Source organism: Drosophila busckii, chromosome 2R (assembly GCF_011750605.1).
Source record: "Drosophila busckii strain San Diego stock center, stock number 13000-0081.31 chromosome 2R, ASM1175060v1, whole genome shotgun sequence".
Taxonomy (NCBI): domain Eukaryota; kingdom Metazoa; phylum Arthropoda; class Insecta; order Diptera; family Drosophilidae; genus Drosophila; species Drosophila busckii.
In genome coordinates, this window is record NC_046605.1 from 22,762,422 (window position 1) to 22,779,462 (window position 17,041).

Genomic DNA, 17,041 nt, shown 5'->3' on the forward strand with positions numbered 1-17,041 from the left:
CGATAATCGACGTACCTAATCCATGCTTAAGTGGCTAGTGGAAATTTTTTTTTTATTTTCGTTTCCATATACGAAAATGTTTTTTTTTTCTTATAGAACCTTAATTTTTTTTAAGTCATATGAATGTCTTTTTTATCTCTTTTAATTTAGTTTAATTTTTCTAGCAAAAACCAGTGATTAATCGATTTTGAATTTTGCGTTTTTATATTATGAAAATTTTTTTTGTTTCTTATTTTATGAACCTTTATTTATCTTAACTTAAGTTATTTTATTTTTGTTTTTCCCTGATTCTTATTGAATTAGAAAATTAAATATTTTTTTTATTTAAACGACTTAATTAAATTTATTTTCTAAGAGGTCGAAGAAGCTGTTAAGAAGAAGCTGTTAAAAAACTAAGGATGGGAAAAAAGCTGGAAACAATCGATAAGACCAAAAATAATTTATGTTCGGCCAAATTTCAAAACAAACGATATACATAGTTGACAGTAGAACCTAGCTGTACTGTAGAGCTGTAAAATCATTGATGCCTACTTTCATCAATGTTTTTCAGAAAAACATCGGTGAATCGATACAACCAGCTCTACTGTACTGGATGATATTTGCAAATGAGTGTATGTGACAATGAGACTAATAAATATTTATTAATTGGGGCGTGTTGTTGGCTTAAAACAAATAAAAATATATTTATGTATGTAACAAACCCATTAAATTTCGAATGAAGCTTGGAAACTTAGTATATAACTACATACATACATATACTATAACAAGTATATGCAGAAAATACAATGAATACGTTCCGAACTCAGCAATGTTCATAGTATGTATATATATGTATATGTACAAATGTTTGTGTGTAGATACATAAATGCTTATATTTTAGGCAAATATATTTATATATATATTTTTATATTATATATGGATATATATATTTTTTTTCTATTTCATATACAATGTGTTGAAAGGTAGATCTTAACACTTGAGGGCATTGTCATTGCGTTGGTATCGACAACGCTATGCTCTCACTGTCTGCATTTGAACGTTGGTCGTCGGATAGTGCGAATGTCGTGCGGATAGCAATTTGAAGTTTTTGGAAAGATTTGTTAACATTAATAAGCGGCAAACACGCGCAACGTTGAAATGCTCAGCTTCAACAATATTGTGTGTGTGGGTGTACAAGCATACATACTATGTATGTATGTATATGCGCATATGAGTATGTGAAAAGTGATCTGCATATTACTCAAAGTGGTTCGATTTCAGACAACGATTTGTTTTGTAATCATTTATATGAGTTAGTTGGTGCCAATTATATTGACTGCTTTATTGATTAAATGAGCTACTAATTTTGTTGTTAGTTTCTCAGCTTATTTTGTTTGTTGTTGTTCTTTTTATATACATACATATGTAATTTTAGTTAAGTTTAATTACCACACAAGCATTTGTAATAAGGTGGGTTTTGTGCAAATATATTATACATATGCATATATATTTGATTTTTCTCTAAATATTCATACATAATTCATTTGTACGTAAATATTTGGCAACATATGTTGACTATTATATTGTAAATTACAATTTGTAATAGAATATCGAAAACAGAAGTGTAGTTTCAATATAATGGATGCAAGTACATTGCATATAACGCATTAGAAATTGAGACGGTATAGTTGATTTGTGCATTAGACTTATCCTCTTAATCCATTAAGAGACACAAAAAAATGTGCCCCAAATCGACCTTGGTCAACTAGTCCACCCTCATATGAAATGCATAACCATAAAACATGCTATGTTTTTAGTCGATAGGCTGGGTCTTAATATAACTAAAGCAGATAAAACAAAAATTAAATATTTTAAAGCGAGTATTGCTGTAAGCTTAAATCAAATTATATATCTTGCCGTTCGTAGATACTATTTTTATTGAGAGAGACTCCAGTCTTTCTGGATTTTCCGGCAGAAATAAAAAATTTGCTCCTCACATAATTTTAGTGAAATTTCAGCCCTCTAGCTCCTATGGGCTTGGATGCGATCATCCGTTACTAACATTACCACTAACATCCGTCATTCAGGAAAAACTCTATTATACAAATGTAAAGTAGGGCCCGCGGCGGTGACGCTGTCACGTCGCTTTGTTGTTGATATTGCCAACTTGACAAAGGCGTCGAATGTCACGGTGAAGGTCCCAAAATGGTCCGTTAATTTGCTGCTTTAGCGCACGTGTTGCTCACGTATTGGTATTGATCATGGGTTTTGACTATGATCGCTTGTTGTACCGTGGTCTATAATTACTAAAAATACTGAGTGAGCGTACGTGTTCGTTTGTTGCTAGCTTGAGTCCAGTAGGTCTTTGTGCACTCAAAATGAGTGGAAGTATTGGGTTGAGTGAGTCCTCTATTGTCTGGTGGTTTGCTTAGTTAATAAAGTAAATTAAAGTTTGTGAGTTTCTCCAAAGCAAACATTAGATCATAAATGGGCTGCCTTTTGCTTTCAATTATTAAATTACTATCATGAACTGCTCGCCATTCCAAAATGGACGCTTTCACACTATTAAGAGGCATCTTTATCTCACAATAACAAACTCAAAGTAGTTGAACAGCTGTCAAGTTCAACGTTGCAACACTTTTCCGTCTCCACCTTACAAAATATGGTGTTCACGTTAGCAGTGTTGTTGCAACTAAAATCTCTTTTGCACGTACAACACTTGCGAACACCCTAATTGTGTTTATCATACTACGCAGAAATTATACGTAGCCGTCAAACAGCAAAAAATGCTATTAAACCAAACGACTGAGCCTGGAACCCCAGAGCAGCCGAACGGAATGTCTAGAATCCCAGAGTGCGTTCGGCTGTTTCGAGTTCGAAGCGTTCGTTCGAAAGCAAGCACAACAATAAATCTATTTTCAGTCGCAGATCGACTGCGTTACGATTGAGCATGGCTGCGTTTCTACGCGCTGTGCTCTCGTTTCTCTGTATGTGTGTATATGAGTACAAGCGCTCGCACGTTTGTATGCATATGCAAAAGACATTGTTGCCGCTGTTCTTTGTTGTTAATAATACAAACGTGAAAAAAAAGACTACGCTATTCCTTACGCTGATGAGGGTATTTAAGACTTTATCTACTCACATCATCTGGTATTTCGTTGCCTTCGATGTTACGTTGGATACCGCACTAACACGAAGCTGATATTCAGATGCTATGATTATTCTAACGAGATTGGCAACATGCGGGTAGAAGCTTTGTTTTGCATTAATTTACGCCCTTTTGTGGAGCTAACAAAATCTCTTTCTCTGTAAATAGGGCTATGGACGTGTTTGCGCTTCTCATGCTTATGTCTGGAGTTTGCGAGTCTGTTCAACTCATTGCAGTTACCCAGGGAACCTTACCAGCCAGTAATATTGATAAAGTATGTCTGGTGCGCAAAACGGCAGGAGTGGTTTTTTCCACACTACAGAAGATGTCCTTTGTGCCTTTTTTACACTTTCTGCTTGTTTGTATCTCTTGTCACTCACGGTGCAATTGGCTTTATTGAAAGTTCTTTTTCATATTGTTCTGTAAGATTATAGTTCCTTAGACCAAGGTGATTGTTCTTTCCGTTTATAACTTAGAGCGTCTTTGAAGGTGCTGAATAGAAAATTTACTAATGGCTGTAGTCCATATATTACGATTGGCTTGCTCCAATTATGTTTTAAAGCTTAACGGCGAATGGCGCAGATTCGGCAGTGAGGTCAGAAGGAATTTTCGGTAAGAACTTTCTCGAAACGTTGAGTGATATAAGGGTTTGGTTCAGGACCACTGAAAACGGCGGTGGTCTGAAAACCGATTTTCGGTAAGGGCTTTCCTGTGACTGAATTAAATGAGTAAAAAGCAATTAGAACTTTTTTTCGGTTAAAAGTCAATTACTGATGCTGTGGTACATTGTCAATTAGATACAACCTTGCATGCTATGCCTTGTGTGATAAAAGTTTCAAACTATCGATGGTGCTCACCAAAAAACTGCAAGGGTGTACAAACATGCCAGTGCACTTTCTGTACTTCAGTATATAGGCCTGCACATATGCAAATTCACTTGAACTATTTGCTTACATGAAACTTAACTCGATTTGAGTGTCTAATGTGATTTAGGTCTTAATTTTATTTTATTATTTACCGTTTCCTCTTAATAAATACTTATATAACTCAAAAACTAAGGCTAATACATATTTGGACACTGCTAATTATACCTCAGCAAAATAATTATTGGTACAAGAATGCTTTATCAAATAAAATCCAATTTACATATAGGATATGTAAATTGTAGGATAGGATATTATAGGATAATTTTTTTTTTTTAATTTATTATTAAACTTAAGCCACATTTGATTAAAGTTAGTTAAACTAGTTTAAAAAAAAAATGCCTTCTATGAAAAAAAAAAACAAAACATAAAGTTGCCCCAAAGGAACTAATTATTGGTACATTGAAATAAAAAAACTCTTTTTTTTATATTGTAAAGGTTAAAATAATAATAAAAAAAACAATAATAATGCGTATTGCCTCCATGTTTCGTAAGAACTTCGGCCAAGCGGTTAGGTCATTGATCGAACTAACTTTTCTAGGGTGTTATTTTCAATTTTAGCCCATTCTTTAATAAAAGCCTTTTTGAGCCCAGCTAAATTTTCGAATTGGCGACCATTGTTGTAGACTGTGCTTGAGAGTAGTCCCCAAACATTTTCAATTGGGTTCAAATCGGAACTACATGCCGGCCACCCCAAAAGCTTAATTTTGCGTTCTTCAAAGAACTGCTTTGACTTTTTGTGAAACATGGATAGCTGCATTATCCTGCTGATAGGTTAGGTTAGGTTGTACTGGTTTCCCAAAAACGGGAACACTCAGATGCCTGTTTAGTCTGTCGGAATAGGTGGGGGTATGTGGTGGTTCATGGGATGTATGGGTTAGCTGCCTATATCAGCTCTACGGGTCCCGTGGTTGCTTCCTGTGGGCTGGTGTGCCCTTGGAACCATCCTGTGGCGTCCAGAAACCTTGCCAGATTTTTCAAACTTATCTGCTAGGTTGCGTAGCCCCTCACAGAAGGCTTCTCCGAGGAATCGGAGTCCAAATTTGGTATATAGGTACTCCTATATCCAAACCTGAACGCTTTTATTTTATTTTTTTTAATTTCCTCCCCCCTCCCCAGCAAATCAAAAAAAACACAATATTAAGCAATAAAAAAATATTTAAACATCTGAAATAAATCACAAAAACGCTTGGTTATGGTTTGACCGATGCCGTAAAGTTTAGAAAGTTCGGGTTAATTACTTAGGAGTTATTCACATTCTAATTTTTAATATAGACAGCTGGGTGCGCTTGCTGGCTGTCATACAAACGGCGCTGCTGACGCTACAGCGAAAACGAGCTGTAACGCGTTAGCTGTTTTGTGTGTTTGTGTTTTTAAGTGCATGCGTGTGTTTGCGCCCAACTTTAATTTGTCCACTTGTTAATATCTGTCACCGCTGCGTTTGTCGGCAGCGTTGATCCGGACCTAGCAAACCTATCAGCCATCTCATTTCCTGGTACACCCATGTGTCCCGGAACCCAGATGAGTCTAACATGTTGCTGTCGGCAGTTGTTCAGCGCGCTGACTGTGCTTCGGATTAGTTCGCTCTTTATGGTATTCGAGGCTAGAGCTTTTATCGCTGCTTGGCTGTCGACATAGACCGCCAAGCTCTTCGACGTGTATGTCATGTTGCCTGTTAGTCTAATCGCTTGCCGCACAGCGTATAAAGACGCGCATCTAGGTCAGGGGCGTGGACTCCGGATCCTGTGCCTTCCTCCGTCGTCTATCCGTCCGTATATATTGACAGCTCATCAGTCCTCGTGAGGTCTTTTTTTGCCACTCTGTTCTTGTTGGAAATATAGTTCGGAAACTGTCGTTCCATTTAAATTCTGGACACCGATAGTCACTTTCCTCCGCAGCCGTTTGTCCTACCTTGAGCAGGCCTGTGCTGTGGCCGGTACTTTGCAGCTTTAAGAGTATTTCGGCTCGTAGCCTAACCGCACATCTCGGCGCTGTGTACCTGATCAAAATTCCTATCGGGTTCAGGTCTAATATAGTGTCAAGGGCTGCTTGAGGAGTAGACTGTATGCATCCTGTTACGCTCAGGCCAGCCAGTCTTTGGAAAATTATTAATTTTTAAGGCCAAAATTAATAACACAATAGCGGAGCAAGATTCGGTTTTTTTTTTTTTTTAGCATTAGGCTTATGTGACCGTAGGTTATTATATTTTTTTTAAATTATGGGCGTGTCACCGCCCCTTTAGGTTAAAAGACCAATTTTTTTTAAATTTTTAAAACAATATTACAAAATAATATAACACATGCTAAAATAATTTTTTAGGGATATTTTTTTGGAGACAGTGGGCGTGGAACGCCTTTAAAATACTTAACATTGGATCTAGGTTATGTCCTAAAAACTTAAATATATTAAATGTGGCTTTTCTAACTATAACCATTTAAAAGAGAATTAAATAATATAAAAACCGAGTATATTTCATTGATGGACTCGCCATTTTATCATTCGAAGTTCACAAATACATAATAAAACCTCACTTCATCGAATGCATTTCAAAAATTTTATATGTATCGCGCACAAAACTTAGCAAGTTCAAACTCACCTGGTTTGCTATTGCAAAATCTGTGTTTGACAGCTGATATTTTTGTAGTGGCGCCATCTATTGAGATTTCTGGTATGAAATATTAACAATTAATCTTTCCTGTCTGATTAGAAGGTCATTTAGGACAAGATTTCACATCAAGGAGGATATGACTCCTCCTTGTGGGGTGCCCCTGGTGGTCTTTTTCCTTATAGACGAGGTGCAGAGTTGGGCATTGATCATTCTGAAGCTAAGCATGTTGCTTAGCCATTGATTGATCATCGGGTGTGAGCCAATGTTGACTAATGCTGTCGTTATTGACTCGATCCTGACATTGTTGAAAGCGCCTTCTGTCTAGAAAGGCTCCTCTTTCAAACTCCTTTCTCTGCAGAGTGTCTTCGATTATTCCTACCTCTTTATGTAGTGAGGTTTCAGCTGATCTACCTTTAAGGTAGGCGTGTTGATCTGCACTGAAAGTTCGAGGTGTCAGCAATTTTTTTATGTAGTCGTTCCAGTGTTATCAGTAAAAAAGATGAAAGACTGATTGGCCTGTAGTCCTTCGGTGAGTAGTGGTTTATCTTTCCTGCCTTGGGAATCAATGCCACTCTCACTTCTCTCCATTTTTCCGGTATGTTCCCTGTTGCCAGGCATCCCCTGAAGAGTTCTAAGAGCCATGGAACAAGGAACAAGCTTACCGCTTGTAGCATGGTAGGTCTTATGTCATCCGGTCCTGCAGATTTGTAGGGCTTCAACGACTTGATAGCCCAGATTATCTTCTCTTCGGATATTATTTCATCTATTAGACAATGACTATCCGTATTCAATTCATTCATAGGTTGCCTGCTGGTGGTGAGGATGTCGGTTGCAATCTTTGTACCAGCCTGTAGGCAGCCTGGGAAGTGAGTATTTAGCAATAGCTGCAGAGACTCCTGACTGTCCCTTGCGAAGTTGCCATACAGATCACAGAGTAAACCTGGTTTGGCCGGATCTTTCGCTAGCAACCGTCGAAGTTTGGACGCTTCCGCTGATTAGATTCTCGCAGAAGGTAGCCATGAGTCTCTTTTGGCCTTTCTGCATTTCGTTTTCAAAATCTTGAAACTGAGGCGATAGGCTTCCCAATCCGCCGGACAGTTTCCGTCTTTAGCTCTATTATAGAGTCTTCTCATTCCCTTCCTGATTTGCCTGAGCTCCGGTGTCCACCACTTGTTGCGGTTCGACCTTGGTGCTTGGCTAAGAGATCAGGATTTGACAAAGGCCTTACTTAGAGTGTCTGTGATGACTTGGCTCGCTTTTCCGAGGGTGCAGGGATTGTCTTACCGTCCCGCAGGGCGTTCTGGTAGGGTATCCCTGACAGACTGCGAGAATCTGATGCAGTCAGTTCTTTTTGGGTTCCCAAAGCGCAACTTGAGCTCGGGAGTCTATTTCAAATACTATCTTATAATGGTCCGAAAAGGAGCATTCAGTGGATACATGACAATTTTTTTGAACAGTTAGAGAGTTGCTGTTCGATGCTAAGATTATATCAATCACCTCTGCTCGGTTCTTATTACGGAAAGTAGGGTGCTTACCCCTGTAACACACATTAAGATATGTGAGCAGTGCAAATTCAAGCAACAGTTCCCCTCTTGCGTTGATGTTCGTAGGACAACATTGATGCCTTCACTCTGCGCATGCTGAACAAAGGCTTTAATGTTTTCTGATGGTGGAATCTTTTCTTCAAATGCTAGGTATGCCGACGCCAGGTACATGTTCATTCGTTCGCATAGTGCTACCGTTAGGTCTCCGTTACTGAAACGAGAAGAGAAAAGAACATTGAGTCCTGCGCTTACCACGATACAGGTTCTAGACTTACCCGCTGCTGGCGGGACAAGGAGATGATATGCGCGGGATCCCAATCCACAATCTCTTTCACCCACGATCCAGGGCTCCTGGATTAGAGCCAAGTCTACCATCTGCTTGTCCATAAACCGCAGTAGGTCAACTGAAGGAACCCTAGATTAATCTGCACTACTTTGAGCTTCCTCAGTTGGCCTAATCCCCTTTTCGTCCGTCTTCTTGGGGATGATCGTCTTGAGGCTCCCTAACCCCATCTTCAGCTGGCATTGCTTACGTAGGAGGTGGCACTTGGATTCGTGACTAATGTTGATCCATAAATCCTGCTAATATATCCTCTTATCTTCCCAAAGTATTCGTCCATAGGACTTATATAAATGTCAGAGTTCATTTGAGATGACACGAAGCATATAGGACACCTTCCAAGGTGCCCAAAGGCAGCCCATATCATAAGTGACCCACCTCTAAAATTCTGAGCAAAGCAGGACTTGCGCTCATGACGTAAATCTTATTAATACATAATTTTGCCATCAGGACAATCTAAATTAAAGTTTTTTTCGTCACTAAGCACAATATTTTCCTATTCGGTGGTCCAAAACTTATATTTTTCGGCAAATGTCATACGAGCTTGTTTGTGCCTGGGCAGAAGCATAGCTTTGTGCTCCATTTTTGTATATTTAATGTTATCATCGGCCGTCAAAATTTGTTGAATACGACGGTGACTGTGTTTAGAGATAGTTTAGCTTTAAAATCTCGCGAACTAGTCTGTGTATTAACAGCTAAATGCTTATTCTGACGTATTTAACACTCAGACAACGTAGACGAGCGCCTCTATTTACAGTTTTTTTGTATGCCTTAGGATTTTTAAAGAGTTTTTAAACTGTAGTTTTTAGCAAAACCGTAATTTCAGTAATTTCCTGAATGGTTTTGCCTCAATTCCGCAAATTCAATATAACTTTTTGCATAGAAAGCGACAATTCGACACCTTTTCTCATAATGACTATTTAAAGCGTTTTATTAGTCATAATTTTGACAAGTAATTAGTGTTAAATAATTGCATATGCATTTATGTACCTATTAACCATAAAATACTCACATTTGCATATACAAAACAGAAGTATTTTGTCAATTGGCATAGTTTTATGATTTTGTACCAATAATTATTTCGGTCCAAGAAAAAGTTACTGTTGACAATACACAGCAATAAAAGTAACCGCGAATATTTATTATAATTTTTTACTACAATATTACTTTCTCAACATGCCAGAGTATTTAACAAAATATTTACATCGTTACAAATACTTATCTATACTTCGCTACACTGAAAACAATCTTTGAAAAGTGCTCGTACCAATAGGAATACACAATCTTACATATGTATGTTAATCTATTCTTGTCCAATGCATTGGAGTGTCCAAATATGTATTAGTATTAATTTTATTCTTTCAGCCAGTGATTGTTATAAATGTATCTGAGTATTACATGTGTCTAACGACAGAGTTAGACGGTTGATGCAGTCTTGTTACAAATCCCACACTCCACACAAGAAAATGCATTTGGGGTCTCAAGTGATTACTTGCTGTGTGGTGGTTATTATTTATTGTGTTAATCACCTATTTGAAGCAGCGGAGAGCAACATACAGCAAAATAATCATCAACAGCGTCGTATTCTTACAAAGGAAAACAGGCGATTTTCACGGGACTCTAGTTCAGGCCGGGAGCGGCGTCCGAACATTGTGTTCATTCTAACAGATGACCAGGATGTGGAGCTGGGATCGCTGAACTTTATGCCGCGCACCTTAAAGTTGATGCGCGATGGGGGCGCAGAGTTTCGACATGCATACACGACGACACCGATGTGCTGCCCGGCGCGCTCTTCATTGCTTACTGGCATGTATGTGCACAATCACATGGTGTTCACTAACAACGACAACTGCTCTAGCCCTCAATGGCAGGCGACACACGAAACGCGCTCGTACGCCACTTACTTATCGAATGCTGGGTATCGAACCGGGTACTTTGGCAAATATCTGAACAAGTATAATGGCTCATACATACCGCCTGGATGGCGTGAATGGGGTGGACTGATCATGAACTCCAAGTATTACAACTATAGCATTAATTTAAATGGGCAGAAGATAAAGCATGGCTTCGATTTTGCCAAGGACTATTATCCGGATTTAATAGCCAACGACTCGATAGCATTTTTGCGCTCCTCGAAACAGCAAAACCAGCGAAAGCCAGTGCTCCTCACCATGAGCTTCCCAGCACCGCATGGACCCGAGGACTCAGCGCCGCAATACAGGCATCTCTTCTTTAATGTGACTACTCATCAGTGAGTACAGAGAAGTTGTAACAATTTTTATTTAAGACGAAACTGATTAATTCTAATTAATTTTACAGCACGCCCAGCTACGATCATGCGCCGAATCCAGACAAGCAATGGATACTTCGTGCCACAAATCGAATGCAACCAGTGCACAAGCGTTTCACTAATTTGTTGATGACTAAGCGGCTTCAAACACTTCAGAGTGTCGACGTGGCCGTGGAGCGCATTTTTCACGAGCTAAAGGCACTTGGGGAGCTCGACAACACATACATTGTGTACACCTCGGACCATGGATACCACTTGGGGCAGTTTGGCTTGATCAAAGGCAAGAGCTTTCCTTTTGAATTTGATGTGCGGGTACCATTTTTAATGCGCGGCCCCGGCATCCAGGCTGCTCAAGTGTTAGTGAATACTATACTCCTCATAGAGTGATTTCAGCTTATCTTAATTTGCTTTGCAGAGTGAACGAGATTGTCTTGAATGTAGATCTGGCGCCTACATTTCTGGATATCGGTGGTGTGCCAACGCCTTCACATATGGACGGGCGCAGCATATTGCCTCTTCTGCTTAATCGCAATCGCTTCATGTGCGATAACTGGCCCGACAGCTTTCTAATTGAGAGTTCTGGTCGCCGAGAGACGGTGGAACAAATATCCGAGTCCCGTGCTCGACTCCTGGAGGATCGCCACAATATGAAGCTTGCCAATAGTACACTTCTCGAGGATCTGTTGATCAGAGAGCGCATGAGCACAAGCAACACGGAAGTCATGCTGTCGGACTCTATAGAGACCACCACAACGCCAACAAAGCATAGACAGTATGTAGACGGTTTGGACTCTAACACTGAAGACGATGATGATGTTGATGGAGCTGAATCTTATACCGACTCTTTCATGGCAACCTTCGAAGAAAATGAGCCGCTCGGGACTGCTGTGGAATACGAAGCCAGCAAAGATAAACAAGAGCAAGATCTGGAACAGTTCAACCTCCCTCTAGCGCCATACATTACAAAAATGATGCGCCTAAATTCTGAATGTTCTGATCCAGCATTGCTTACGAACTGTCTGCCTGGCCAAAAGTGGAAATGCATCAATGAGGAGGGACGGTGGCGTAAACACAAATGTAAATTTCATGTAAGTGGGATATCACAACAAATAATTGGAAATTTCTACTATTTGCTAACTTTTGGAAAATGTAATAATTTCTACACTTTTTGATCAATTTTTAATAACTTTCCGATTTTTTAAAACTTTGTTTTTTCGGTTATCTTAGTAGAAATTCTCAAGTATTGCTCTCTATCTCTGATGGGTTCGGCTGTACAGCGATCAACTTTTTTTTTTTTTGCATTTATCGTGTGACTTATGTTAGATACAAATTATGTCGATAAAGTCGATGCGAGCTTTTTAGTGACTCATAGTTAGCGGAATAAAATAATAACTTTTAAAGGAGACTAGATATCTTCAATCTGTTTTTTTTTTACCATTAAAAACAACATGAAATTTCTTTTTAAATCTGTTTTTATTTTAAAAAAATCAATTATATAAAATAATTTTTTAATATAAAAAAAAATTGAACATATTTTATGATCAAAAAAGCTTTATTCAGAAATTCTGGAGTCGAAATCAAGAACTCTACATTGTTTGAATACAGACCACAGTAGTTTCTCCCAACATGGTGTATGTGGATATATTTAATTAACTTGTTTCTTGTATTATATAGAGTGAATCGAATCTCTGCGTAGTTTTCTGACCATTTATTCTTTTCCATCACTAACAATGCTACGTTCGATTCCAGTTTCCGGAATTGGAGTCCCACTCTACCAGGCTTATATAACACACCTCATATTAACGGACACACAGTCCCCGCGCTTTTCAAATATTCTTATACTACATTCTCCGACATACAGCTATAATTATGTGACACGGTTTTTTTGACAAATTAATTTGACACGCTGAATCTGAAGGTGATTCTGACTTCACTGGCTGGAACTTTCAAGATTCTGCTTTACTACCATGTACGTTGCACTCTTATTTAATTTCTCTCAGGATATATTTTTAATTTAAGTAAATAAAGCTCCGATGCCCAGTTGCCAGTAATCTATACCGGCTAAGCCGGGGCTACCACCATAATTACAATCGGCGTAAACATCTACTGATATAAGCGCCTTAACCTAAAAACAAAACAAGTGGACGCATTAAAGTTGGAAGCAACCAAATTTTTATATACACTTTGACTAGTGCATCGCAGAAAGCACACGCACGCACTCACAAACACATACACACAAAAGAGCTAACAAAAGAGCTTATACAGCTCGTTTTCGTATGGCCAGTGTCAGCAGGCGCACTTTGCTGTCTATATTGAAAATTAAAATGTGAATGATTCATAAGCAATATATCTGATCGTTCAGAAATAACTGATAGAGGTCAATAACTTGAGAAAGCTTGTGTGATTTATTTTTCATTCATGGCTATATCAACTTAGTTTGTTTTGCCGATCCAGAATATACATTCTATATGGGGTCTGCCACGCCTTTTTCTCCGTGTTGTACATATTTGCACAACTTCATAATAATATTCTCCATTTATTATAAAAATGTCAAAGTGTATACACACTTTCAAATTAAACAAATAATCCTTTAATAAGGGACGCTCTGAAAATAAATTTAGATAGTTGTATACCTTCTGCGGTCGATTTACTTCAATGTCCGAGCATTCTTTGAGCACATCAAGCTAAGCACAGTACCTAAGTATCCCATACTTTTTATTTTTTGAGCTATTTGGTAATGAGTGTGTAGCAGCACATATGGTGTATATAATTATCAAGTACTAAACTTTAATTATCCGTAGCTTCAACTTGAGCATCAGCTGGTCACAATGCCACGCAAACATTCTCAGCGCAACTGCGCCTGCTTTACAACGGATGGTTTGATATATACCAAGATTCGTGCACCATCATCCACGGGTGAGCTGGGCTTCCAGCGCTTGAACAAGCGCACTCATGGGCAGCGTCCGTATCAGAATACTGGAAAACGCCGCCATGGCCGAGAAACTTATCATGAGGAAATTTCTTATGAAATGGAAAAACTGCTTGATTTGGATCACATGTTGGAGCTCATTACCAAGCATGGACATCGTAATAAGCGCTATATACGAAGCTTTCATAACGCGTCCCTTTCCAAGCCGGTTTCACACGCATCTGTTGCAAGGGTCATCCAACAGATCCAAAGTACATTGGAAACGCTCGAACGCAAATTTATGGAGCGTGAGCTGAGCAACCGAAGCACAAGCATTGACAATTTCAAACCCAGTGACACTAGGAATGCCAATAAATTTATTAGGGGCGGCACTCGGTGCTATGTGGAGGAGAAGAGGGACCTCGTAAACTGTTCGGATGTTGTCTACAAAGATGAAAAATCGTGGCACAAGTTGCGCAATCAGATCGATATGCTCATCAGGTTGCTTAAGGAGAAAATTAGCGCATTGAAGGACATGAAGAAGCAGATGCGTGAAAGCAAAGTAAAGACTGTGACAAGTAGCAGACGTGGTGAGGTGCATCGACCAGAAGAAAACAGTGCCCGTCCCATTGCCGCTCAAGATTCAGATTCTGAACTTAATATTGACTACTTTGGAAAGATGTTAGAAACACCTCGTGAGCTTTTGTCAACAACCAGCAGAGAACACGACAAAGAAACCCTTCGAAGTAGTGACATTGCTGCTAACATTCCTTTACGGGAACCCACACAAATAACGCCATCCCGGTATTCATCACCTGCCGAGTGCTACTGTGAGTCGGATGTGGGTGAAAGGTAAGCGAATACACATGTATGTGTCAGAAATATTAACAGTTTACCTCAGTTACATGGTCCCTATATTTGTTTTCATTAAGGGGTAGCACCACAGTAGAATTTTTTTAAAATGAAAACTTTTTTTATTTGCTTAAAAAATAGTTTAACTATCCCAAAATACGGTGAAAAAAAATTGGGCGAAAAAAGTTTTTCTTTGACACTCACGATTTTAGTGAGGGAGCGTCAGAGGAACCTCCAAACTTTTAACGCGTTTTACTCGAAACACGGCTTTCAAAATAGGCACGCAGCATAAGTCGAACAATTTATAATCTTTTCTCTTGAAATTTTGACCATATGTTAAGTTTCCATATACGCAGAGAATGTCGTACGAAATTTTTGATAAATTAATTGGTCAATTTTTAATTGACGAAAAAGTGCCCTGATTTTGAGAAAAATTTTATCTTCGCCAAAATTTCAAAAATCAATAGTTTTGAAAATCCGTAAGACATTCGTTAGCTATATGTATCTAGAATAAGTATTTTTTTCCGTCTAAGGTTCAAACTTGCAAAATATGTATCCGTGCGGGGGCTATATCGGCGCCTTTTTCTTATTTATGTTTAAGACCATACCCAAATTTGATTAAATAACCTCTATTCCTTCTGACCTAAAAAAAATCTCGAAAAAGGGTTTCAAAAACACGTGTTACTATGGTGTAACCACTTAAATATGTGATGTGATGTGCGAGACATCAAATAATTAAATTCCTGAAATTCTTATAAAGTATCGGAATAGAGAGAAATTTTAATGAGTTTTGTTAAGATCAATCCTAAATTTCACTTTTCTGTTATTTATATGTTCATACCGAAGGAGATCTTAGCAATGTAAGTTAATTGTGCAGCGATTATAAATAATAGTTCAATGATAGAAAGTCCGGATCGCAGTCCCATGCTATACTATGCAATTTTTTGTATGTGCATTTTCTTCCTACATTTTAAAACTAATGGTAAATAGTGTCGCTGGCCAATTCTATTTGTTAAAAATGACGCTGACGTCTGTGAATTTGTTTGTAAACTATGTTTTCTGCTCATATCGGTTCATAACAAATAGTATAGCATTTGTATATTGGTCAGTATTTATATAGTCTACGCTTATGCATAATTTTACAGCTACGCAGACTCAAAGGAAATGGTGCGAATGGCGCGGCGCAAGCTAAAGGAGGAACGGCAGCGAAAAAAAGAGCGAAAACGTATTAAAAAGGCTCGCTTGGAGAAAGAGTGCCTGTCAGAAAAGATGAACTGCTTCTCGCATGACAACCAGCATTGGCGAACAGCGCCATTCTGGAACGACAGTCCATTTTGCTTTTGCATGAATGCAAACAACAACACCTACTCATGCCTGAGAACTATAAATATCACGCACAATTTTCTCTACTGCGAGTTTACCACGGGGCTGGTAACCTTCTACAATTTAAAAATCGGTAAAGCATTTCTGTCTAATTCTCAATTGTAAGATTTTAGTTTTATGTAATTTTCAGATCACTTTGAAATCCAGAATCGTGCTTCTAGCTTACTGCCGGCTGAACGCTCCTTCATGCACGATGCACTTAAGCATCTGAAAAGCTGCCGTGGACGAAATTGCAATCTGCGTCTTAGACCGCCGACCGTTGGGCAAAAGGGTCTTGCTTCAGCCTTACAGACTATCACTAGTGATTATTTGCATCGCAACAACAACAGTAATAAAAACAACAAAAGCAAACGCAAGCATAGTAAGCAACTTATATTGTTACACTTCCGCTGTTTATTAATGTATACTCTTTTCAGTTCCGCTTTCTGGTAGTGTTGATAACATTGGCTTTGTAAGCAGACAGTCACATCTGGATATGATGCCTACTGTTGGGCGTCGTAAGATATCCAAATACCTCAGGTAATATTAGAATGGATATTGATAGTTCGCTGCTTAAAATAAATAAATTAATAGATGGGGAAATATGCAACACAAACATCTGAATCGGCGCCCATTGAAGCAGCAGAGGTACATGATGCAAAACACGTCTCCAGCTGCCGCAGTCATAGGCTTAAATTAGCTCAATACTTATTGTGATCTGGAAAACTACTTTTAGCTATTATGTGGGCACATCCTTGGTCTTACAATGCATATTATGTCTTATGCATATGAATTTATTTCATGTTTATTTTTCATAAAGCTTCTATCTAAATAAGACTGTGTTTAGGTTTTATACATATATGTATTTTTAAATGACTTTTTTAGAGTTAAATGTATAAATGTGTATAAACACATTCATATATAGGATTATGATTATGGATTAAAGAACACAATAATTAAGTATTTACACAGATAAAAATAAGTTATTTAGCAAAATGGCTTGATAATTACATCGATATACATATTTTTTCAAAAGCCTTGATTTGTATTATTAGTTGAGGAGTAAAAATTCTAATAAACAATTGAA

The 17,041-nt window shown here is 38.3% G+C and overlaps 1 protein-coding gene across 2 annotated transcripts; it reads left to right on the forward strand.

The window, feature by feature from the left end:
* The first annotated feature begins 1,026 nt into the window (after positions 1 to 1,026).
* Positions 1,027 to 16,816, forward strand: LOC108603723 (extracellular sulfatase SULF-1 homolog). 2 transcript variants are annotated; one of them, XM_017992762.2, is made up of 9 exons: positions 9,807 to 9,835; positions 9,908 to 10,793; positions 10,862 to 11,188; positions 11,248 to 11,920; positions 13,634 to 14,592; positions 15,738 to 16,048; positions 16,106 to 16,336; positions 16,392 to 16,494; positions 16,549 to 16,816. In XM_017992762.2, the coding sequence occupies exons 2-9, from the start codon at positions 9,970 to 9,972 to the stop codon at positions 16,652 to 16,654; spliced, it is 3,534 nt and encodes a 1,177-aa protein (XP_017848251.1). In that variant the 5' UTR covers positions 9,807 to 9,835; positions 9,908 to 9,969; the 3' UTR covers positions 16,655 to 16,816. The 2 variants fall into 2 exon arrangements, with proteins under 2 accessions (XP_017848253.1, XP_017848251.1); XM_017992764.1 differs by lacking the exons at positions 9,807 to 9,835; positions 16,392 to 16,494; positions 16,549 to 16,816 and adding an exon at positions 1,027 to 1,213 and having other exon boundaries at positions 16,123 to 16,229.
* Positions 16,817 to 17,041: the final 225 nt, after the last annotated feature.